The sequence below is a fragment of the Suncus etruscus genome, chromosome 20, assembly GCF_024139225.1.
Source record: "Suncus etruscus isolate mSunEtr1 chromosome 20, mSunEtr1.pri.cur, whole genome shotgun sequence".
NCBI classification, from domain to species: Eukaryota; Metazoa; Chordata; class Mammalia; order Eulipotyphla; family Soricidae; genus Suncus; species Suncus etruscus.
The window spans coordinates 13,273,148-13,299,725 of NC_064867.1; the positions used below are offsets into that span (position 1 = coordinate 13,273,148).

Here is a 26,578-nt window from a genome sequence, read left to right on the forward strand (position 1 = left end):
CGGCAGGAAAGTCTTGAAGATCCGTTAGTTGCTTGGGGGTATTCATGGGAAGCATCGAACGTGGCGTTCGGAGCTGGGGGGACAGTTGCGCTGTTGCACCCCCATTCCCAATCCCCAAACCCCTAATTAAACCCTTAACCCACCCCGCTGCTTGGAACCAATGAATTCCACATTCGGGTCCGCGAGAGCAAGTTACAAAGAGGGGCGGGGCGTTCGAGAGAGTAACGGGGGCGAGGGGTGGGAAAGAGAACGTGGCGGGGCCGCCGATTGGCTAAGGCGGAGGCGCGTTTTGCATACGCCCCCGCCCCTCCGCTCTCCGGGAGGCCCCGCGGCGGCGCGGGCGCGGGGCGAGCGAGGTCGGCGATGCCCCTCGCGCGGCCGAGGGGGCGTGGCGGCGGCGGCGAGGGGGCGTGGGGAGCGCGCGTACGTCACTCCCGCGGCCCCGCCCCCGCCGCGCGTCGCTCGCCTCCGCCTCCGTGTCTTCCTCCCCACCGGCGGCTCAGCCCTCGGAGCCTCAGTCGTCGCGCGGCGCTCCACGAGACTGTGTCTGGAGAGTGAGCGAGCGAGCGCACGCGCAGTCGGGCGCGCTTTCTCCCGCTCGGCGCTCGCCCCCCGCCCCGCGCGAGCCTCCGGCGCTCTGAAACGCGCGTGCGCGAGCTGGCGAGCCAGTCGGGGTGTCAGTCCGGTGGCGTCGCGTCGGGCTCCGCCATGGAGGCGGACGGGGCCGGGGAGCAGATGCGGCCGCTGCTCACGCGGGTGAGGAAGGATGCGCGCGGGCGAGGGTGAAGGCGCGGGCGAGGGGAGGCGCCGGGCGGACAAAGGCGGCCGGGAGGGATCGCGGGAGGGAGCCGAAAGCCTCGCCGCGCCGTCCCTTTGTGTGGCCGCTGTCCCCGCGCCCGCCCGCGAGCATCCTTGCTGGCTGCCGCCTCCCTCCGTCCCCGCGCGCACCCGGCGCCTCCGAGCAGCGCCCCGAAGAGCGTGCGCGCCCCTCCGAGGGAGACGATCGCGAAGGGGAGCTTGCAGAGGAGGAGGATGAAGAGGAGGAGCGGCAGCGCCGTCACCTGTCTCCGGCCCCCCGCTTTGTTCTGGGGCCCCCCGGGGCTCGGGTCCTGCTGGGCATCAGGACAGACCGAGCCCTCCGCGCCCCCCAGCTCGATGCCCCGCTGCGCCCTGGGCGCCCCGGCTGCGTTCTAGGACGGGGGCGCCACGCATGGAGGACTGGGGCGCCCCAAGAAGATCGGGGGGGTCCCCGCGACTCCGTGATGGTGCTTCCTTCCCTCCTCACCCCCTCTTTCTCTCTCCCCCCCCCCCCCGTGTCCCTGACGTGGAGGTCTTGGGAATTTTCCTCCTCCCCAGTCCTCCTCCTTCCTCTTGTGACCCGCCCCGGAGGGCAAGTTGCAGGGAAATTTTTTTTCTTGCCTCGCACATGGTTTTTGAATGTCAGGGTTTTTTTTTTTTTTTTTTTTTCTTCTCTTTCCCTTCGTCGCCCCGTTTCACCTCATCACTCGCAAGATAAGGACCCCGAGGAGTACAAGTTCATTTTGCTTCCTTGTGTTCACTACTAGATTGGGAGGGAAGGAGAGGAAGAGGAGGAGGAGAAGGGGAGTAGGAAGGAGAGAAAGAGAGAGAGAGAGAGAGAGAGAGAGAGAGAGAGAGAGAGAGAGAGAGAGAGAGAGAGAGAGAGAGAGAGAGACAGGAAAGACTGAGAGAGAGGGACAGAGACAAGAGACAGAAGAGAGGGGAGAGAGAGAGAGAGAGAGAGAGAGAGAGAGAGAGAGAGAGAGAGAGAGAGAGAGAGAGAGACAGGAAAGACTGAGAGAGAGGGACAGAGACAAGAGACAGAAGAGAGGGGAGAGAGAGAGAGAGAGAGAGAGAGAGAGAGAGAGAGAGAGAGAGAGAGAGAGAGAGAGAGAGAGAGAGTTCCTAGAAGATTAAAGTAGCCCTTTAGCAATATTTTTGGAGAAAGACTTTGGCAAAGATGGGAATGCAATATAGGAATTGGATCCGTCCTGCAGTCTTTGAGTCTTGGCTTTGCAGGTACTTCTCAGACATTAGGGTTATTTCCTTCTAGTATGTCTTTTCTTTTGTTTTGTTTTGAAGGCTGCACTTAGTCGTTTAGGATCCCCTTCGCTGCTGGAGGGACCATGCCCTGTGCAATTTGGAGCTTCCCTCTTTTAAGGTTGGCTCTCCAGCCCTTGGAGCTATCTCTTTAGCTTGCATGCTAATAGATGTTATCAAATGGACTGTTGCCTATGCCTTTTCTTCCTAACCCGGATTAATGAGTGCTTTACCTACTAGCAGAGAAGCACACGATATCTATACCACTGATTCCCAAATCATTCTTTGTGAACTAACTGCCTTAGGATTTACCCTAGACTATTCAAAACAGACCCAGTTTTTCTCTCATAGAATTTCAAATAAGGAAACAAATGACAAGGGATTATCGTCAGGTAATCTGTTTCTAATGGCAATCCAGGGCCTTGGGGACTCTTTGTACACCCTTAAGTCTTTGAAGAGATACAAGGTGACTGAGGCTATAGAAAGCATACTCAGTATGTTTGAAAAGCTACAGTGTGACTGTGACTATAGAAAACAAAATCAGTATTAGAGTCGCAATGCAACAAGTTGTCGAAATGCAACAGTTACAGTACAGCCTAAAAATAGAATAGGAAAGCTTGGTTTAAGCTGTGGAGATCTTGAAAACTGGGTAGAACCAAACTGTTGCTTCTGATAAAAGATTTCTGTCATCATTCCCTCCCCTGGTAAGTGAAGTCTTGGAAATGAAATATGGTGATCAGTTCATCAGTCATAACTGCTCTAACTCACAGCCAACTGCTTAGATAGCCAAAAAGAAAGTACAATGCAATTAATATTCCTAACATGTTATCGGGCATGTGATTATGCAGAAACATGAATAAATTTGTGTGAATTCATATTACTTTGAAACTGGAGCCCATCTGTTTCATAATTTAGGCTTTAGGGTAAGTACCTTAGTTCTATAATTTTCGGTTTTCCTAATTTGGGGGTAGATGAAAGTAATTTATCTTATGCAGAAATGCATCTTTAATTGCATTGTTATCAAATCAGCTCTTCCTTAGTCCTGATTTGAACTTTTTCTAGCATTATAGTGTACTACTTAGTTTCTTGAATAGTTTAAATTCAATTACAAATTTGACTAGTTTCTGTATAGTTTAAATTCAACTATGAATAACACTGTGTAGAAGGTTCTGAAATTTTAGCAAATGCTGTATTTTCATTTAAGGCGTGAAATGATTTAATGCAGTTTTCTGTCCACTGAAATTTTGGACACTGTTCCATTAATTTTGTTACTGTAGGATCTCATTCATTTTATATATACTTATTGTCTGCTTGGTGGCACAGTTCTGATACATACAGACAAGCTAGGTAGAGACCTAACCTCTAAGTCTATTTTCTTAGAATGTATATTGAACACAGTAATAGCTTTTATTAATTTCATTTGTGAACCAGTTAAAACAATTTTCATCAGTCTATAGTTACGAAAATGTAGTCGTTAGAATAAATGAAATAAATAAATGAAATTGTATAAATTTAGCAGTGATTTACTAGTTGGCTTTTTGGATAGATCTGTTAGGGGATGTAATTAGATCTTGATCTCTCTTAGAGAAAATATCACCTCAGGCCTTTTGTCAGAATTTTAGTTTGGGTGCTTCCTCCCTTTTGGCCTTTGTTGGCATTTCTGGCTCTTGATTCTTGAAGTTGTAGCAAAGACAGAGGCAGTTAAGTCTGTCCTTTGTCCAAATGAAACTGCAGGACAATTGAATTGGATCGAAGAATTGCTTTACTTGGTAATTGAGGCCTTGAAGTACATACATAGGTTTTGTTCAAAGAGAGCTTAGGGTCTAAAGATTTTGTGTATGTTGTTACATTAGCCTCCTGTTACTTGAGTAGGTTAAAATCGAAACCCAAAGTAATCTGCTGTTGGAGGAACCTGCTGTATTATTTTTGGTGGTGTATGTAGAGCTAGCTAACCACTATATTCTAAAGCTTTGGTAGTTGTGCTGTCAACATCCTGTCATGGTTTTTTTTTTTTTCTTTTCTCCTCTTTCCTTCCCTTCTTAGTATGTTTTACCACAAATATGATCTTAAAGAGGATAGGAAGGATCTGCAACTGACAAAATGGGTCATTTTAATGATGTTGTTCTTATGGTTAATGTTAGATTAGGCGGTATGATTTTCATTTAGAACTCATCTTTCTCTTGATTATTTTTTACATAATTATTACTTTTAATACAGATTTTTCAATTTTGCAGTAAACATGCCTCATTACAAAAATGTCAGTATATGTGCCTTTCATGTTTGAGCTCACATTTTGTGGGAGGGGAGATCATCCAGTAGTGCTCAGGGCTTACTCCTGAGACTGCTCAAGGATCACTCATGGAGGTACTTGAGTCATCAGATATAGTGCTGAGATTGGAACCAAACACATTAACTACTGTACTGTCTCTCTGGCCCATATGAAACAAGGAATTTTGAAACAAAGAATTTGATTCCTTTGCCAAGGTGGTTGTTAGATTAATATTCTAATATGGTAACTCACAGTTTGCCTTTATTTTGCTTTTAGCAGATACCTTTATGTATTTTAGTGATTCTCACTGAATTTTATCATTTTGAAAGACTTTTAGGCTTATTTATACTTTAGATGATAGTGAACCATGGTGAAGGTATGGTGCTGTGGCAGTGTTTAGCCATGCTTCTAAGAGTCATTCTTAGGTAGAAAGCTAGTGGTTTGGAATAGTGCTAGGTTTCCAAATTTCAGGCTGTTTCCATGGGCTAGGTACTTTTTAATGACTACTCCAGGATGCGTATGGATAAAATTATGTTTCAGTGTTTGTTTTAGAAGATAATGACAAGATTTGAATTTCAAATTTTCTATGGAAAGAATATTTTTAAATATATACTTAACATATCTATCAATTGATCTATTGGTCACTCGCCCTGCACTCAGGAATAGCACCTGGCAGGTTTGGGGGACAATGTAAGAGACCAAGGATTGAACCTGGGTCAGCGACATGCAAGGCAAATCGAACCTGCCTTGCCCACACTGCCCTTTAATACTAAAATATTTTATAATCCATACTTTGAATTTGAATATATTTGTAGTGAAAGTTATGTGCATTAGTATCATTTGGTTCTCATAACTGTTCATATGTTTGGCAGTATAATATTATTTCCTCCCCTTACTCTGTATGCCAATATCTTTTTCAGATTGTACGAGTTGAAGAAGCTGTTGAATTGTATATCATTTCTTATTTAAAAGTTAAAGAGTGGGTGCATGTCTGAAAATTGATTTTTTTTTTTATTTTTGGTTTTTGGGTCATACCCAGCAGCACTCAGGGCTTACTCCTGGCTCTATGCTCAGAAATCGCTCCTAACAGGCTTGGGGAACCATATAAGATGCCAGGATTCGACCACTCTCCTTCTGCATGCAAGGCAAACGCCCTACCTCCACACTATCTCCCCAACCCCATCTCTGAAAATTGACCTGCTGTATGGCTCAGACTCTTATTTTAGAAGGAAGTACAGAAGGTTGCTCAAAAGACTACAAGAAGGGGGAGTATGATTCTTGTTCTCATAATTAATTAGCCTTTGCTTACAATTAGTATTTGGTGCTTTTATGCTTGGTACTTGTTTTTTCTGCATATAGAATATTTTCACCTTATTATTCTGAGAAAATGCTGAAAGTACACAGAATTCCTTTTTGTAATTTATGTACTCAGCAAAAGTTGTAGTCTAATAAATTCTAGTAGCCTTTCCTTATTGAGTTCATTGAGAATGCTGCTGCTTTTTCCCTTTTTTTTTTTAATAAAAAGTCCTTTTATGACATTAAAAAAGAATTTAAAAGCGAAATTTCCATTGAATTTTACTTTGGCCACTGGGATATTATCTTTTTTTTGCCCTCAAAGTTTACTGCTCTTTAGAGTCCTTAGTGGTGGTGGGAATTTTTTTTCTTTTTGTTTTTGGGCCACACCCGTTTGACGCTCAGGGGTTACTCCTGGCTATGCACTCAGAAATCACCCCTGGCTTGGGGGGACCATATGGGACACCGGGGGATCGAACCGCGGTCCATCGGCTTGCAAGGCAGACACCTAACCTGTAGCGCCACCTTCCCGGCCCCGGTGGTGGGAATTTGTGAAGAAGGTGATTTGTATCATGACAAGGAGAGAGACCACTTTCATTGGTCTGAATTACAGTAGACAGGCAGGTAAGGGGAAGGCTCGTTTACGAAGTTGCAAACTTGCACAAGGCTGGTGAGAGGAGCTTCATCTTTTACAGTATCTTACCTGAAAGTGTCTCTTATACGCACCACTCGTAAAACTAGATAGCGTAGCTGTGAGTTTACCACATTTTCATTTAATACCTCTTCTCTCTTAATCATTCATTCTATAGACTACAGACATACTTCAGGAATCTTTTATTTATCTATATAATCATTTTTTGGAACCACTCTGGCAGGCTTGGGGTACCATCTCATATGATGGTTCTGGGCATCAAATATGGTTGGCTACATCAAGGCAAGTGTCCTACCTGCTGCACTATCCCTTTAATGATGGGCAGATGGGAGCTATTAAGTGGTAATAAAGGGAGTGAGAAAAATAATTTTTAAGTTAAATTTTATAGATTACAATAGAAAAATGTCTATTGCAGGTTTTAAGTGATTATATCCATTCAGCTTTTCTAAGTTCACATCTCTGTTTCCAGTTAATCTCATTAAAGCAATAGATTTTGGTTTGGTTTTGGGGAACACCCTGCTAGCCATTTTTTTTCTGACTGCTTAGGGATCACTCATGGCAATGCTTGGGAAGCTATATATATAATGTGGAGGATTGGACTAGGGCTGGCCACCTGCAAGGCCACTAACACAAATCTGGTGCCATCTCTTCAGTGCTTTTTTCCCCCTAATAAATGGTTTTGAGAGGTTGTGAAGAATATTGATTGTATTAGCCACGAGCAATTGTTTTTATACTTGGTATTATCAGATATTTCATGGTATAATTATGAACTTCAAGTAGGGATAGGGCAATTTGATTTTTTTATTTTTTTGGCAGTGAATTTCAGATCATTGGAGATTGCTGATTTTCCTTGTATCTGCAATAGTATTAAATAATATTCTTTGGGCAAAAATTGTAGAAGATGAAAATGATAGCATTTCTGTTTAATCAAGAGACTGATGTGCAGATCATAAAAATAGTATCATTGTACTAATTTTGCTTAGAGGCAATTTATTGTTCAATATCATTATATTGTTAATGTTTTCTTAAGCATGTCTCATTCTCTGAGATAAATGAATTTGACATGACAATAAAACATGAAATGTTATGATATCTCATGTTATTTAGTGAGGTTATTTCCCTTTTCTGATGAGAGAACAGATTAAAATGCCTTTTTGTTTTTGTTTTTGTTTTATTTTTGGGTCAGACTCAGCAGCGCTCAGGTTACTCCTGGCTCTACGCTCAGAAATCGCTCCTGGCAGGCGTGGGGGAACACATGGGATGCCAGGATTCGAACCACCATCCTTCTGCATGCAAGACAAACGCCCTGCCTTCATGCTATCTCTCTGGCCCCTAAAATGCCTTTTATTTTTATTGATTTAGTAGACATGTTTATCATCCAAGCCCTTTTGTGAACTATGCCCTGTAGCTATGCTACCCTCTTTTCTGTTGGTTACTCTTCTGTTCCCTTAGGTTACTGCTCATCCTCTTGGTCTGTCATTTATCTTTGGTTTTTTTCAAAGTGCAGTTGAGTTATCAGTTCAGTAAATGGGCAACCCATTTAGGTTAGTTGTTTTTCTACCAGGGCTCTTCAATTCTAGAATTTTTTTGTTTTTGTTTTTGGTTTTTGGGTCATGCCCAGCTGGGGCTGGGGGTGGGTGGGAGGGTTACTCCTGGCACTGCACTCAGAAACTGCTCCTGGCAGATTCAGGGGATGCTAGAAATTGAAGTTGAGTGGGCACCATGTGAAAGCAAATACCCACCCACTGTGCTAATCACTCTGGCCTCTCTAAAATGTCTTTTCTCCTTAAGTTCCTCCCTGTGAATTCTTAAATTTAGATATTCTAGTTTGACTGAATCTCATTTTCTCCCTAACATTTTATTTACTTCAATATATATTTTGTTTGTTTTTATTTTTTGGTAAACAGAGGTGACTCATCATAGTGTGTTAGAGCTTCTCTCCTGGCAGTGTTAAGAACCAAACCCTGGTTTCCAGCATGTAATGCATGTAAACTAGACCTTTGAATTAGCTCCCTAGATCCCTAAATTCTTACCGTTTAAACTTTTAGGCTCTTCAGTTACTTCTCTCAGCTTTTATTTTTGATAGCCTGTTGCCAGTTCACTGTATTTTAGAATTCATGGCTCTTCAGCCTTTTGTTTGAAGACATTTGTCATCATCTGATGTCATTATGAATACCTAATAATCTTTTGAGAGAGTTCAAAGCATCTGGAAAAAATTAAGTCATCGCTTTGTGTATTGATACCCTTATACAGTGATTTTTTTTAAAGTAGAAAATAGCCTCATGTATTGTCAGTACATTACTATTCTCTGTAGGTAGCAACTGTTTTCTTCAAACTGTATCTTTTCTCTCCATAATCCCAGGATATATTACTTCTTTCTTGAGAATCTATAGAAGATAGATTAACAGTAGTTCTGTTCACTGCTATTTTTACTTGGATAACTGAGCTGAATCCTGACATGTCTTAAGCAGATTTTATCAAACCTTCCCTTCTCTTTACACTTCTTATCTGAGTAAGTGGTGTTGGTTACTCAGATTTCAAACTGTTAGCGAGCATTCGCCATGGTATGTTTCTCTCTTTACCCAGAAAATATTAGTTTATTCTCTTCATCTTTCCTTAAACCCTCTATATCCAATGATATTCTTTGGCTTATAGTAATGCACTGCCTTTTTCGTTTATTTCAGTATTAAAGAAAATACTATTCTCTTAGAGAACAAAAGTAATTTTGTGATAAAGAATGCTAAGCAAATCTCATTGAAGGGAAAATGTTATGGTGGGATCTTTTAGTAGAGAAAAGAGTGATTGAATTCAACTCCAAATTTAACATTGATTTAGGGCCCTTTATAGCCCAGATGTAGGGGGACAGGGGGAAGTCTTGTTAAGTGGAAAGTTTCTAAGAGGAAACTTCAGAGATAAGGGGTATGAGGATAGAGTGTGAAGCCAAGGGGGACTCAAAGAATCTTGGTGACGTCTTTGTTACCAACTCTCTACAGAATTTGCTACAGCGTTGCTATGCACTGATGATTAAGCCCTTTAATCTCAGCATGATTCTAAAATTCCTAGGTGTGAAATGCCTGTTTTTTCCATCTTTTCCTGTCAGCTCTACTCTTCCTTTCTGTTTGACATTTAATCAGCTTATTTCATTTATATTTATACTTGAATATACTATACCATTTTCATCTTTGGGTCTTTGCATATTATACTTGAACTCTTGAAACCTTCTAGGTATCATCTATTAGATAACTAAGTGCATAAATGAAGAAATGGAAGTGTCTTGTTACAAAAAATTTGAACATTAAATAACCAATGATTCAAGCAGTGAAAAGTATACTTAGATATACCTCTGTTCAATTTCAGAATTAGCTGAAAAGGGCGATTTGGAGATTGAGGATAGTTGTATATATTCTATTTTTCAGTAAAATTGTTTAAAATAAATGGAGCACTTTGATTTGAAGAATTCTTTGATATGAATGACATTTTGTTTTTAATTTTTTTGTTTGTTTTTTGTGGCCACCCGGCAGTGCTCAGGGGTTACTCCTGGCTATCTGCTCAGAAATAGCTCCTGGCAGGCACGGGGGGACCATATGGGACACCGGGATTCAAACCAACCATCTTAGGTCCTGGGTCGGCTGCTTGCAAGGCAAACACTGCTGTGCTCTCTCTCCAGCCCCTAATTTTTTTTTAAAAAACGATCGATTGATTGATTGATTGATTGACTGGTTTTGGAGCCACACCCAGCGGCACTTCGGTTACTCCTGGCTTTGCACTCAGAAATCGCTCCTGGCTGGCTCAGGGGATCATATGGGGTGCCGAGAATCAAACTGGGTCCCTCCAGGGCAGGGTCGCATACAAAACAAATGCCCTACCCCTGCGCTATCTCTCTTTCCCCCAGACATTTTTTTGGTTTTCATTTTGTTCCTTAGGTCTTATTGGCAGGGGTCACTTTCAGCTTGGGATCGAACCCTGGTCTCCTGCATGCAAAATATGTCCTCCAGTCTGTAGGCTGTTTCTGTCATTTGTTTTTATTCCTCACGTGGTGGTCTTTAAGGACTACTCCCAGCTTATTGGATGAAGGTCACTGCTGCCCATGCTTAGGTACTATGTGGTGACAGGAATTGAGCTTCAGCCTCCTGCATGCAAAGGAAGCATCTACACCAGCCCATTGACCTGTTATTATTGTGTAAGATGATGGTACCAATATTAATATTAAATTAATATTTAATTAATTTTGTGTATATTTTGTGGTAGTATTCTTCTAGTTTCTTATACTTATTTAATTTTAATAGTTGTAATATTTACTTGTATTCTGTAGATAAGAATACAGATCTATTGAGATTAAGTGATATGCTCCACTATTGAGAAGTGGAGCCAGGATTTGAATTAGGATAATCTATCTCCAGAGCCAGTATTCATTAATGTTTTGTCTTCAGCCAGAGTGAACTGGTTGACGAATGTATACATATTGTTAGAGTAGTAGCTATCTTAATTTTATGCTAATGTAACACATAGAGAATTTTCTAAAATAGGATTTTCGATGCAATTTTAAAAATATTAAAAATCATCTTAATAAAATACGTTTTCATGTTTCATTATTTGAATAGAGTTTTCTGAATTCTACTGTATTTCCAGAAGTACTTAAAAGTACCATTTTTTTAAAATGAAGTATTGCTAAAAGCACTTTTGTTTGCTTTTGAGTCGTAACAGGTGATGCTCAGGGTTATTCTTGGTTCTGTATTCAGGAATTACTCCTGTTGATGCTTGGGAAATGATATGGAAAGCCAGATATGAAACCCTGGTCAGCCATGTACAAGGCCAATGCCCTTCCAGCTGGACTCTCTCTTTAGCCCCTAGAAGTAGCAATTTCTTTTAATTGACTATAACCCTTCTAAAACCTGCCCCATGTAACAGTTAAATTTCACTATATTATAATCTTACATTCTTTTTTTTTTTTTTGGTTTTTGGGCCACACCCGGTGATGCTCAGGGTTACTCCTGGCATCTGCTCAGAAATAGCTCCTGGCAGGCACTGGGGACCATATGGGACACCGGAATTCGAACCAACCACCTTTGGTCCTGGATCAGCTGCTTGCAAGGCAAACGCTGCTGTGCTATCTCTCCGGGCCCATAATCTTACATTCTTATTGTTTTATAATTTATAGCTTTTACTTCAGCAAATAGAAATTGAGTATTTTAGAAGGCAAGTTTTTTTTTAGCCTTGTCAAATCAGAAATATATTTAAATTTACTGGATATAATTTGTGTATATATTTATGTTCATTGAGGCATTTTATTTGCATACATGGATTACATCACTGAAAGAAGAATCCAAGAATATTCCTTCCTTCCTGCATGGTTTTGATTTGCTTCTATATGGTCTATTGATACTGAGTTAGTACAATGAAACCATACTGATGGGAATTTTGAGAGAGCTGATTATTTTTACTTTTACTTTTTCAGACATTTTAGATCAAATCTGGGGTTGATTGCTCTGTATTTGTCCTTGAACCTCTGTGTGAGTTCACAGCCATTTCCCTGTTGTTGTTGTTGTTGTTGTTGTTGTTGTTTGCCACACCTGTTGATGCTTGGGTTACTCCTTGCTATGCGCTCAGAAATCGCTCCTGGCTTGAGGGACCATATTGGACTCTGGGGGATCGAACTGCAGTCTGTCCTAGGCTAGCGCTTGTGAGGCAGACAGATGCTTTACCTCTAGTGCCACCACACCAGCCACCATTATTTCCCCGGTTTTGTGATTCAATGTTCCAGTACAACCCAGATTCCACTATGAGAAACAGGTCATGACTTGCTGCAGGCCTAATAAGGACCTAGTGCTTGCCTCTCTTTTTCAGTATTGATGCCTTTGAGAGCCTTGGCCAGGACCTTCATGTGCACCACCAGTACAGAAGCATGGAGAGATGGTTGAAAGAACACAGGCACACATTCCAGTAAAGCATTTTTTGGTACTGTGAATAAAGACTTCAGAAAAAGGGATGCTCTCAAGTATTCCTAGGTCCAACTTTTCATCTCTGACATTTTCTGCATTGTCAGGTGCCACTTGAAATAACTCATATTTTCTATTTGCATCTACTTCAGTTTCCCTTTTTTCTTTTTTTTCGTAGTCAAGTTTGGAGCTTCCTAAGTTGGAACTCTACACCAGGGGTCAAGTCTAATGATTTTTAGTTTATCCAATTGGTCTGAATGACTTAATGTAAAGACATTCTATTATTTTTTTTTTCCTTTGAGGGCAGGAGCTTGACCTGATGGTAATCAGTGGCCATTCCTAGCTCTGTGCTCAGGAATGATCACTAACAGTATTTGGAGACTATATGTACTAGATTCAAACCCAAATGTATACAAGTCAAGCGTCTTAACCTCTCGTCTGTCTCTAGCCTGATTTTAAAACCACTTGAAAATGTGTTTTAAGTGAATAAGGCCTGAGAAATTGTTTTGGTTTGATTTATGAATTACATTTGGCTGAATTGGGTTCTGAGGGCTCATGCTCAACAGTGCTCACTGCAATTAATTGAACTCAGAGCCTCATACATGCAAGGAATGGTTTTGTGATTATATAGAAAAATACACATATACAAAAAAGCTTTTTATCCTGCCTTTATTTAAAAGTGTTTGATTAAAACTCTAACAGGTGGGCCGGAGAGATAGCATGGAGGTAAGGTATTTGCCTTGCATACAGAAGGACGGTGGTTCGAATCCCGGCATCCCATATGGTCCCCCTAGCCTGCCAGGAGCAATTTCTGACCATAGAGCCAGAAGTAACCCCTGAGCGCTGCCAGGTGTGACCCCAAACAAAACAAAACAAACAAAAAAACTCTAATAGGAATATTTTGTAAAGGGAGTATTCAGCTGTCATCTGTTGTTATTATTATTATTATTATTAAGCTATTAAACATCTTAGAATACTCAGTACCTAAACCCTCCAATAAATATTGTCAACTCAAAGTATTAGCAGTTTTTGAAGCAGTGGAGAGTCTATTAAAAAGGGTTAGAATCAAGATAAGATTGAAAGATCAAAAGGTTCAAAATACTAAAGAATACTTGAACTACTGGAGTTAGAGAAGTTAATCTTTATTGGTTCTGAATGATTTCAGAGGAAGTGAAATGTTTACTTGTCTTGCAAGTCTGGGTTTAAATTTGTGTGAAGGGGCTGAAGTGATAGTTTATCTTGTAGGGCATTTATCTTGCATGCAGCTGTCCTGACTTCAATCCCTGCCATCTCATATGGTCCTCCAAGCCTGCTGGAATGATTCCTATGTTCAGAGCCAGGGGCAACTTTGGTACAGCCAGGTGTGACACACCCCCTAAAAAATGTCTGAAAGTTTTATGCGAACCATGGTAATTGCCACATATGTTGTATATGTGCATATATGTGTACATAATTTTTTGCCAATGAAAGTAATATTTAGTTCATTAGATAAATTTTTGTAATTATTGGTACTGACCCAGGATGAAAGTTATAATAATTCTCATGATAAATGAACTACATATTCTTTGTTCCTAGCATTTATATGTATCCTTTTGTTATATTTCCTGCTGCCTTTTCTCTTTTTTTTTTTTTTTTTTACTGGTGATTGGGATCTGTAGTATATCAGGTTACAGATTATTATACACCAGACCATGGTGGTCATTGAAATTGGCTTTCCTTTTGTTGTATTGCTTATGTATGTGCTCATTAAATCTTATACTCTTGAAGCCCAAAGTTAGAGTTCTAGTACTGACTGTGGGGGTGGTCGCTGTGGCATATACACTCCACATGCTCACTAGGCACATCGTTTTCTGGTGCTTACTAGTACTCCCAATATCATTTTATTATGGACTTGCTGGGAACCTCCTCTCTTTTACTTTGTGGTGCAGCTAGGTATTGTTTGCAGTATCAGTTATCTCGTAGCATAAATTTCAGAGTCATATTTGGTCCGTGTGAGACATTGGGGATGTGTTTGTGGGTCAGGATTTGTGTTCAGGGCTTATTCCTGGTTTTCTGCCCAGGGAACCATATGTGGTTTGAGAATGAAATTCTGTACAAGGTAAGCAGTTTATCTGCTATACTCTATCTCATTTTCTTGTCCAAGTTTCTAAAAATAGCTGCATATGTAGGTTTTTTAATATCTTAATTTCTTTATTTCAAACAGGTGTGTATTTTGTTTTCAATGAGGCATGAGAGAAAAATCTCTCACTTGTACTAATAGTCACTAGATGGCAGTGTTATACATAGATGAAGGCCAAGTATTGTGGTAGGTGATAAAAATGGAATTGGTTGCCTAAGATAAGAACTGTAAATTGAGCATTGATACTTGGCTGTGGGGAATATAATAGACTGGTTGTGCTTCTCACTGAAACAGGTTTTAAAATGAAATTTCTTTTGATCTACAGATTTTTTAAAATTTTTATTGTGGTTGAAGTGAATTACAATTCTCTCACAGTTAATATTTGAGACACATAGTGACAATGAATGAGGGTCATTCTCACCACCAGTGTTGTCCTCCTTTCACCCGTTCCTAGCATACATCCTACATCTCCCTCCTTTACCCCCGTAATGCTAGTGCAGCTGTTCCCCTCTTGTACAGTTTGTTGTAGATTGGGTATCAATTCTGTTGTCATTGACTTTGGATTTGGTATTGATGTCTGAACAGTTTTTATTTCCACCAAATGAACATTCGACTATCTGGCCTTGGTACCATCTGGGAGAAGAAGGAAAAAAGAAAAGAGGGGGAAAAAAGCAAACAAAAAAAAGAGAAAAACTAGGAGTTCGTCTAGGTGTTATAAATACCCAGTTAGAAGAAGAAAGGGAAAAAAGAGAAAAAGTAAGAAAAAAAAAAGTAAAAAAAGAAGAAAAAGTAGTAAAACAAGACAAACCAGAAACAAAAAACAATAAGGGAGTATCAACAAGATTACAAAAAGAATAAACAAGGAATAAGCCCAAAACCAAAACCATCAGCTATGTAAAAAGAAAAAAGAAAAAGAAAAAACAGACCAGCAACTTCTTAAAAAAAAAAAGGTTGCATTTTTTCATTTTTTTTTACATATGCATGATAAACATAGGGAAAATTACAGTGGGAATTCACTTGGCCTAAGAGATACAGGGTTTCTCTGCCCTTGAAGCATACTGCCATGGGAACAACTACCGGCTCCATGCTCACTCATTTGCACACCCCAAGGTCTTCTTATGGTGCCAGGAAACTTTCCACTCAGATGTGGATGATGATATCTCACCTCTGTAGCTGGAGATCTTGTTATTTGTGTAGGTCATAGGGTGAAGGCTAGGAGAGAGTTTTTCATTATGGTTCTAGGAGTTCTGTTCCATCACAGTTGTTGTAATCAGTCTTCTGTAATTAGTGGTCTTGGTTTTTGTTCAGAACCTAGGACAGTGGGGTATGGTCTTTCAGCATAGTTCCAGAAGTTCTGCTCAGTCGCAGTTGACAAAGTTAGACCTCTGGAATTGGAGATCTTGGTTTTTTGTACAAATCCTAGGCCTAGGCCTAGGCTAGAAACTTCCTCGTTGGTCCCTTGATAGATTCTGTCCAGAAGTCAGTCTTCTGTAGATAGTGATTTTGGTGTTTGCTTAGGGCAAAAGATGACAAGTTTCCTGGTTGCATCATACTGTTAGGTGCTGAGATGAGGCAATCTTCTCTTAGCTGAAGTTGCTGCCGTTTCCTCATGTCAGGATGTCATGTTAAACATTGGTGCAAGTTGGTACCAGGAATCAGAGTTTCCACCAGAGGAGTTTGGTTCCTGGTGTTGTTGCTGAGACCTGTGTCAGTTCCATGTCTGGGATCTGGGGTTCTGGGTTGAACAGTCGCTGACCAATCACGTGGAGTCGTAAGTTGGGTCTACATGACACATGCTTATGGTGGGAGGCGACCCTGCCTTTTTAAAAAAAAAAAAGGGTTCTTATCCTTAATAAATAAGAGCTTGTTTTTGTGCATAATATTTCCCTTTATTTAGAGTGCCTATGCAAAAGAATATGGTGACATATTATATTGCTGGTGGATTTGGAGGTACGAATGATAGTCTGCACAATCTCTGTGCCCTTTGATCTTCATTTGGACACTTAAACCACGTTATATGGTGGTACCTATGGTGTTTGGAGATTTTACCCTTTCGACCCTTGTATTTGTTCATGACTATATGTTAATGTGATATAAGTTCTGAATACCTCAAAGAAATGTTATCGTTCTGTATGTATCTTTCTTCTTCTGGCTTACTTAGTTTAACATAATATTTTGGAGATCCATCCATGTTGCTGAAAATTCATGATTGTATCATTTCTAACTGCTATGTAGTATTCTATTGTGTATAAATATCACATCTTCATGATCCATTCATCCAGTGTTGGGCATCGAGGTTGGTTCCAGTTCTTGGCTGTTGTGCTGAGTGCTGCGATGTATAGTGGAGTGCATACATACTTTAGGATGAATATTCTTCCATCTTGGGCTGGAGAGACCTGTATAGGCCTGTTAGACCCATTTTCTCTAATTTCTCATTTAGGGCTCTTACGTCTTTGCTAGTTTTCTGCCTTGTGGATCTGTCTAGTGGTGGTAGTGGAGTATTGAAATCTACTACTATCACATTTCCTTCCATATGTTTCTCTAGATTTGTGAGCCTCATATATTTTGCTGGTTCTATAGTCATGCATAAATATTGATCAGGGTTAGTTAGTACTTCTTGATTTAATTTTCCCTGATCAGTAAGTAGTGACCCTCTTGGTCTTTAAGCACTTTCTTGAGGTTGAATGGAATTTGGTCTGATATAAGAATGGCTCTCCCAGCCTTTTTTTTTCCCCTACTGGCTTGAATAATTGATTTCCATCCTTTAATTCTAAGCCTGTGCCTGTCCTGTTCTTGGAGTATTTCTTGGAGGCAGCATATGTCTGGTTTTTGTTTTCTGATCCATCTCTCTACTCTGTCTTTTAATAGGGGAATTTAGCCTGTTGACACTTAAGGAGATTACCACCAGAGAGAATTATTGTGCTATTTTATTGAGTAGAGTGGTTGTTGTTACAATCGGGGGTTTGGATTGTGTAGAATATCTTTGAGAAGTTCATTTAGAGATGGTTTGGTTAGCGCAAATAGTGTGAATTCTTTGTCTAAGAATGTTTTTAGTTCTCCTTCCCATATGAATGAGAGTTTTCCTGGGTAGTGTACCCTAGGTTGGAAGTTTCTTTTATTCAGTAGTTTAAATATGTCTCTCCACTGTCTTCTTGCTTGAATTGTTTCAAATGGGAAGTCTGGTTTGATTGTCCCTTTCTTTGTATTTGAGGGTTTTTCTCTCCCTTACTGCTTTAAAGAATTCATCTTTCTCTTTGTTTTTTGCTTGTTGGATTACCATATGTCTTGGTGTTGGTCTGTTAGGGTCTATTTTATTGGGGACTTCTTTTGCCTCCTAGTGGGAAAATTCTCTGCTATTATTTCCCTCACTACTTGTTCTTCTCCTTTTCCTTTTTCCTCCCCTTCTGGTATGCCTACAATTCGTAAGTTATTTCTTTTATCTTTGTTCATTTTGTTTTGCAGGTTAAAGTATTTTTAAATAAAGATACAGGGCCAGAGATAGTACAAGCCAAGCATCATATTCACTGTACTGTATTCACTCTGGCCCTGCATCATTTGTTTTGGGGCCACACTGGGCATCATTCAGGACTTATTCCTGATCTATGCTTAAGGATAACTCCTGACAGGACTTTGGAGATCATGAGGCTCTGGAGATCAAACCTGGATTGGTAACTAAAATCACATGCTATACCCTCTGTACTATAGCTTTAGTCCCTCAGTTGGATTTTTGATTTACTAAATAATATGTTAGCACAGATACTGTGTGATTTCACATATATTTAGAATCTAAACTAAGGTAACTAAAGTTAGAGAACCAGAGAGTGGAAGGAGTGTTGCTTACTATGGAAAAGGGGAAATTAGGAGTAAAAAGGTCAAGAGTGATACAGAGCTTAGTTATTATGAAGGATAATAAGTTCTTCAGATCTCTACAGCAAAGTGCTCATAGATAGCAATATTGTTTACTTAAGCTTTCTAAGGATGTTATATCTTCCATGCTAAACATCTTTATCACACAATGTACAATAATGGTAGCCACAAGGAGAGGTGATAAGTGGTATGCTTCTTTAATGATGGCATCATGATTACATATTTATCTCCAAACTCCTTATAGACATAAATGAACAGCGTTTTATATTTCAATTACATACCAGTATATGAATTAAAAAGAAACCTGGAATTGAGTCCCAGCTCCCCATAGGAAACAAACAACAATAAAACTGATAATAACCTTCAAGGAACTAACCAGATAAAAATTTTCAAGTTTAATCTTTTTAACTAATAAATAACATTTTACGATTGACTGATGGAGGGATGGAGGATGAGGTCTTTCCCCTCCAGCTCGGAGCAGGCGTCTGCCACCCTGTTCAGCAGACGGTTCTGAGGTGAAAACGGCGGGTAAACAGCTCGCAGACAGTCAGGCTTGTGGAAATATTAGCTTTATTCGGTGGACAAGACTGAAGTCCAAAGTCTCAGCCTTAGTTCCAGCCAAAAGCCTCTCGCCTTCCACAGACCCTTGTTTTTATCCCCCAGAATCAGGTACCACCCAATGGTGGGATCAGATACCACCCAATGGTAGAAACAGAATCAGGTAAAACCCTAGGGTGGGGGCAGAATGCCAGGTCACACCCTAGGGTAGGGCACAATCACCGATCAGGGTAGGGTCAGTAACATCATAATCCCATAAAATGTTTACATACACAACAGAAAACAGTAAATTAGATTTGCTTTTGCATTTCTACTTGATCTGAAAAACTTGATTTTAAAATTTTATTTGAAGGCTTTGCCTGGTGGTGTGTTACTGCAGGAGATAAATTGCAGACCAGTATGAAGTTGTATTTTGATGGAAAATAGCATTCTTTTTTTTTTAGTTTAGAAAATTAAAGTTTTCTGTGCTTCTTACTCCTTTCTTCTTCCTCTGGGCCTCTTAACCTTCCTTTATCCTATCTCCTCCCTCCCTCCTCCCCTTTTTATCTAAATCACTATGCTCACAGTTCTTTTTTAATCCAGTGAGAGAAGTATGCCTGTCTCTGAGATTAGCATTTAGATTCTAGGGGAAGGCCAGGATTTACTTCAGCTCAGATGATAAATATTGGAATGACATTGAAGAAATTGCTATTAGACCTGGTTGTGTGCGAGATAACCCTCATTCTGGACATGATTTGTTGAAATTGAATAAAATCTAACTATCACATTAAAATTTATATTTACATATTACTATACAATTATTGACATGTAATATATAATGCATAATATTATAAGCAATTTGTTTGCATACTAATTTATACACATTTTAACAATATAGTAAATATAACAACATTTTCTTGTATTTATATTTATATTTATTTGACAACTATATGTCACAGATAGATAGGTAATTTCAGGAATAAAGGAATTTTATTTTAGTTCTTGGGGATCATATCTGGTGATACTTGGGGCTTACTCCTGGTTCTGAACTCAAGAATTACTCCTAAAAGTTCTGAGAGGATCATACGGGATGCTGGGTGATTGATAGGCCAGGTGAAAGGCAAGCACCTTATCTGCTATCCTATCCCTCCAGCCCTTCAAGGAGGATTATATTTTATTAATATCTGTAAACACCTTGATTACAAATATGATTGTACTTGGGTTTGTCATGTAAAGAACACCATCCCTTCACCAGTGCAACATTCCCATCACCAATGTCCCGAATAAGAAGGATTATTATTATTATTATTATTATTATTATTTTTGGTTTTGGGCCACACCCGGCGATGCTCAGGGGTTCCTCCTGGCTGTCTGCTCAGAAATAGCTCCTGGCAGGCACGGGGGACCATATGGGACACCGGGATTCGAACCAACCACCTTTGGTCCTGGATCGGCTGCTTGCAAGGCAAACGCCGCTGTGCTATCTCTCCGGGCCCAGGAGGATTATTTTTAATATAATTTTTGTTCATTTTTTTTGGTTTAAATCTGGTGGTGCTCAAGAGCTATATTAATGCCAGAGTACATATTGGGTTAGTATTTTGAATGATAAAGTAGAAAATGTGGATAAAAACACTTTTGCTCCGGGACCAGAGCAATAGGACAGCAGGGTAGGCCACTTGCTTTGCTTACAGCTGTCCTGAGTTAGATCCCTGGCATCCCATTAGGGTCTCCTGAGTAACTTAATATGGTTCTCTGAGCATGTAGCTTCATATATCCCCTGAGCACTGCCAGAAGTGAGCTCTGAACATTGCTGTATGGAACCTCAAAACCAAACAAACCAAACACTCTTTATCCCCCCAAAAATCTTTTGTTCCTTTCTGAAATATAAAGAAGCATTATTGTGATTATATGAATTGTCAGCTTATCTATTTATTCATATATTATTCATCTATTTATTATTATGGAACATCACTATTTTTTTGTTTTTGTTATTTTTGGGGGGGCATACCAAGTGGTCTCAGTCAATCCTCCTGGATCCATCCATACAGGATCACATGGGATATTTGTATCTAACCTTGATCAGCCACATGCAAGGCAAATGCCCTACTCACTGTACTCACTGTGGCTGAGAACATTATTTTTATTCCTATTTAAAATCATTTTTAATGTAAACACCATGATTACTATGGCAACGGTCATACTAGTTTAATCTCACAATGTTTTGCATGATTTAGTCATATAATATACAACAACCTTTACCAGTGAGCATTTCTCACCATTAATGTGTCCCCAGTTTACATATCTTTAAAACGGTGGTTTGCACTACTGTAAGAAGGGGTGCCTGGCATGTCCTTTTTACAGTAGACACTTCCCTATGCACTCTGGTTTTTGTATCAAGTTTCTCACCATTGAACTGGTCCTCCTAATCCTCATCTCTGTTGTCTCTGGATATCATCCACTCGCTGTCTTGTGGTATTATTGCTGGATCATAGGGAAAAGGAAGCTTAGTTTTCAGGTTTGTTTGTTTTTGAGCCACGTCTGGTGATACCCAGGGATTACTCCTGGCTATGCACTCAGAAATTGCTCCTGACTCGGGGGACCATATGGGGCACCGGGGATTGAATCCAGGTGTGTCCTGGGCAGCTCTGTGCAAGGCAAACAACCTACTGCTGTGCTATCCCTCTAGCCACTTTTTATTTAGGAATATTCATATTGTTTTCCAGAAAGACTAGACTAAACAGCATTCCCACCAGCAGTGAATGAGTAGTGAGAGGGGAGAACCTTGTTTTGTGCCAGATCCTAAACTTTCAGTTTTTCCCCATTGCATAAATTTGCCCCCAGCTTGTGGTAAATGGCCTTGACTATATTGAGAAAATGTCCTTCCATTCTCATCTTGTTGAGAGTTTTTAACATGAACAGGTTTTGGACCTGATCAGTTGCTTTCTCTGCATCTATTGGTATGATTTCACGGTTTTTATTTTTCCTTTTTTGATATCATGTATTACATTTATTGAGTTGCATATCTTTTTTTTTTTTTTTTTTTGGTTTTTGGGCCACACCCGGCAGTGCTCAGGGGTTACTCCTGGCTGTCTGCTCAGAAATAGCTCCTGGCAGGCACGGGGGACCATATGGGACACCGGGATTCGAACCAACCATCTTTGGTCCTGGATCGGCTGCTTGCAAGGCAAACACCGCTGTGCTATCTCTCCGGGCCCTGACTTGCATATCTTAAACCATCCTTGCATCCCTGGAATGAATCCTACTTGGTCATGGTGTATGACCTTCTTGAGGAGATGTTGCATCCTATTTGCTAGGATTTTGCTAGAATCTGTATTCATCAATGATATTGGTCTGTAGTTCTCTCTCTCTCTCTCTCTCTCTCTCTCTCTCTCTCTCTCTCTCTCTCTCTTTCTCTCTCTCTCTGTCTCTCTTTCACTCTCTTTCTCTGTGGTATTTCTGTCTGCTTTTGGTATCATGGTGATGCTAGCTTTGTAAAAAACTATTTGGTAGTATTTCTTCAAAATTTCTTGAAAGAGCCTGAAAAATCTTTCTGAGACTGGGCTTTCGTTTCGGGGGGGGGGGGGGGATGCCTTTTGATTACCATTTCAATATGTCCAATAGTGATAGGTCTGTTCAGATATTCCAGGTCATCTTGGTTAAACCTTGGGAGGTTATATCCTTAACATTTTCTAAGTCCTGATCGGAGGTTTTATGCTACTTCCAGTCAAGGAACTGCTGTGCATCTGTGGATTGCAGCTGCTCTCTTGCTGGTCTCAAACAGCTCAGCTAGATTCAAACTGAGGGATTTTTCCCTCCGAACTGCTCACAACCAACATTCAGTTGTATCTGGTCTCATGCATTATATTTGAAAAAACAAAGACTCACTGTGATTAATCATATTTGATATTTTGATGGATATCATCTCAGAAAGATAGGAGCCTTCAATTTTAAGAAATAACTAGTGGTCATTATCAAGGTAATTATATCTTCTTTTTAATATTTTTATTTAAACATATTGATTACAAATATGATTGTAGTTGGGTTTCAGCCATATAAAAACACCCACCTTCACCAGTGCAACCTTCCTATCACCAATGTCTTCTCCACCCCACTCCCCCACATGTATTTGAGACAGGCTTTCTACTTCCTTCACTCTTTCACATTTTTATATTGTCAGTGTACCGTATTTGCCGGCGTATAAAGACGACCCTTCAACCCATGAAAAACTTCCTAAAAGTCGGGAGTCATATTATATGCTGGTATATGGCATGCTGAAATTTGTTCCAGCTTCAGGGACGAGTGATCCGCACTCCTCTTAATTTTAAGAAGTAACTTACTTTTAAGACTTTTAGGAAGTTTTTCATGGGTTGAAGGGTCGTCTTTATATGCCGGCAAATACGGTAGTTATTTCTCTAACTGCACTCATCACTCTTTGTGGTGAGCTTCATGTAGTGAGCTGGAACTTCCAGCCTTCCTCTCTTATGTCTCTGAAAATTATTGCAAAAATGTCTTTTATTTTTCTTAAAACCCATAGATGAGTGAGACTATTCTGCGTCTGTCTCTCTCCCTCTGACTTATTTCATTCAGCATAGTAGATTCCATGTACATCTATGTATAGGAAAATTTCATGACTTCATTTCTCCTGACGGCTGCATAATATTCCATTGTGTATATGTACTACAGTTTCTTTAGTCATTTATCTGTTGAAGGGCATCTTGGTTGTTTCCAGAGTCTGGCTATTGTAAATAGATCAGCAATGAATATAGGTGTGAGGAAAGGATATTGTATTTTTGTGTTCCTAGAGTATATCCCTAGGAGTGGTATAGCTGGATCGTATGGAAGCTCAATTTCCAGTTTTTGGAGGAATCTCCATATCACTTTCCATAAAGTTTGGACTAGATGGCATTCCCACCAGCAGTGGATAAGAGTTCCTTTCTTTCCACATCCCTGCCTGCACTGCTTGTTTTCCTTCTTTGTGATGTGTGCTAATCTCTGGGGTGTGAGGTGGTATCTCATAGTTGTTTTGATTTGCATCTCCCTGATGATTAGTTACGTGGAGCGTATTTTCATGTGTCTTTTGGCCATTTGTATTTCTTCTTTGTCAAAGTGTCTGTCCATTTCTTCTCCCCATTTTTTGATGGGATTAGATGTTTTTTTCTTGTAAATTTCTATCAGTGCCTTGAATATTTTGGATATTAGCCCTTTATCTGATGGGTATTGGGTGAATAGTTTTCCCACTCAGTGGGTAGCTCTGATATCCTGGGCATTATTTCCTTTGAATTACAGAAGCTTCTCAGCTTAATATAATCCCATCTGTTTATCTCTGCTTCCACTTGATTGGAGAGTGGTAATTAAGTCTTTCATGAAAAAAATAAAATTTTTGAGAATTTGTGTTTGCCACTTACCCATGACATTAGTTGTGTGTGTGTGTGTGTGTGTGTGTGTGTGTGTTTGTGTGTTTGGCTTGCACCCGGCACCGTTCAGGGGTTACTCATGGTTCTGTGCTCAGAAATCATTCCTGGCAGGCACGGGGGACCACGTGGGATGCCAGAATTTGAACCACCGTCCGTCCTGGGTAGGTTGCTTGCAAGGCAAACACCCTACCACTGTGCTATCTCTCCGGCCTCAACATATTTTCTTGACATTTGAACTTAATCTGCTAAGAATTAGTGATATTAAGCTATTTTTTCTTTATAATATTTTTTTATGTAATGAACTTCTATATAATGAAGCTTTGAAAAACACAATGATTTTATGTATGGATAATGTGAGTGCATGGCAATCTCTATAAACAGAGCAGCATAGGAAACATACATTTGAAATTGTTTCAGATTCTACTTTTAACTAACATTTAAGAAATCATAAATTCAACAAAATGACTCGAGAAAGGCATCTTGTTACCTGGAAAAATGAGCACTGCTCTCTTTTTCAACAGTATTTTTGTGAGATTGATTTTTTTAAAGTATAGTTCAACTAAATACAAATAACTGAGGGTGATAAGTGAAGATAGACAATATAATTGTTTTTATTAATTAAAACTAAAATTGATAAAGATATTGAAGCCATTCTTTTAGGGGATCAGAGAGATAGTACAGCATTAAGGCACTTGTCTTGCATGTGGCCAAACTGAGTCTTTTCACCAGCATCTTTCATATATGGTCCTCAAGTCCCACCAGCAGTGGGGAGTGCACCAACAGTGCATTCCTTAGTGCAGAGCCAGGAGAAACCCCTGAGTATCAGTGAATATATTACCCAAACAAAAAAAAAATTATCCTGTTAAATTTTAGTTTTGAAAATTAATTTTTATCCTTATATTAATATTTAATTATTTTTGGCTTTTAAGACTACACCTGCCAATGCTCAGGTGTTACTCCTGGCTATCCACTCAGAAATTGCTCCTGGCTGTGGGACCATATGGGACACTGGGGGATCGAACCGCAGTCCATCCTAGGTTAGCCCGTGCAAGGCATAAACACCCTATTGCTTGTGCCACCGCTCTGGCCCCTGTTTAATTTATTTTTAAAAGTGAACTTAAATTATTTGTTTACTTTATTTTACTTTCAGTATGATATACATTAAAGCTGCTTTGAAAGATACTGAATTTGAATGTTGGAGGTGTACTGCACATTTTTTTCTTCTTGAGCTATTATTCATATGAGTACTTAATTTGGAGTTAGAATATTAATATAAATATAATTCATTAATCCTGTTATTCTCTCATTTTCACTTTGACACATTCTCACTTAACTCCCCTTTCTCTTTCACTTGTATATAATCTATGACATGTTCCTTCGAAATTATTTTGTATGGAAATGTTACAAAGTGAATTGCGTTGAGAACTGCTTCTTGGATTTCTTCTTTTGGCATGTTCAGTTTTAATTTTGTATAACACTTTGCAGGTCAGTATCTGACACTGTAACCCTGTCTATCATACAGTTATTAACTTGGATGATTAGGTAACAAGACAGTGATTGGCTGTACTTAGCATCTTAGAAGAATTCAGCTGAGCTGAGCTGTTTAAAGCACAGTGACCTAAATCAGATAGGTGTTTACTGTCTGAATCTACAAGGGACTTCAAGACTTATAATTATGGATAGCTATTACCTGGAGCAAAAGTTACTTGTATGTACTTATTTTGTTTATAAGCAATATAGAAATTTTCAAAGTTTAACAATGAAGTTTGTAGATATGTTAGGCTTATTAGTCCTGGTTTAGAATAGTATCAGTTTCTGTCCTTGTGGAAGTCATTTGCCTGGAAGAGCACTTTTTGATAAAGTTAGCAGCATTTATAGCACTTCTAATATCTTATATAATTAATTTTGGTTAGTTAATATACCTTGAGGAATAAAACATTTTTATTTGTCTAAGATATTAAGGAAAATCACTATTTTTAATAAGTAAATATATTTTGAAGCTACAATACAGTTATTTAATAACCTTGCTGATAATTTAGGAATTAGTTTTGGACTATGGCAATATGTTTTATAACATTGTATTGTAGTGGGGCTTTTATGATAAATGTCAAAGGATTTTTTGTTTGTTTGTTTGTTTGTTTTTTGAGTCACACCCGCAGCACTCAGGGGCTATTCCTGGCTCTATGCTCAGAAATCGCCCCCAGCAGGCTCAGGGGAACGATACGAGATACGGGATTTGAACCACCAACCTTCTGTATGCAAGGCAAGCTCCTTACCACTGTGCTATCTCTCTGGCCCCAATAAATGTCAAAGGATTTTGCGTGTCATCCTTGCGCAGGGGCCATGAGAATCTTCTCTGTATCTTTCCAATTTTAGTATATGTGCTACCGAAGCAAGCACAAATGTCAAAGGATTTTAATCAAAGTTTATGAA

The 26,578-nt window shown here is 39.7% G+C and overlaps 1 protein-coding gene and 1 pseudogene across 1 annotated transcript in view; one reads left to right on the forward strand and one right to left on the reverse strand.

Moving 5' to 3' along the window:
• The first annotated feature begins 689 nt into the window (after positions 1–689).
• SLC4A7 (solute carrier family 4 member 7) overlaps positions 690–26,578 on the forward strand; it is a 92,161-nt gene continuing 66,272 nt past the window's right edge. The window contains exon 1 of the mRNA XM_049766053.1: positions 690–756. Within this exon, the coding sequence (XP_049622010.1) occupies positions 709–756 (48 nt within the window). The 5' untranslated portion in view covers positions 690–708. The remainder of the gene's footprint in view (positions 757–26,578) is intronic.
• Positions 26,446–26,545, reverse strand: LOC125998369 (uncharacterized; annotated as a pseudogene).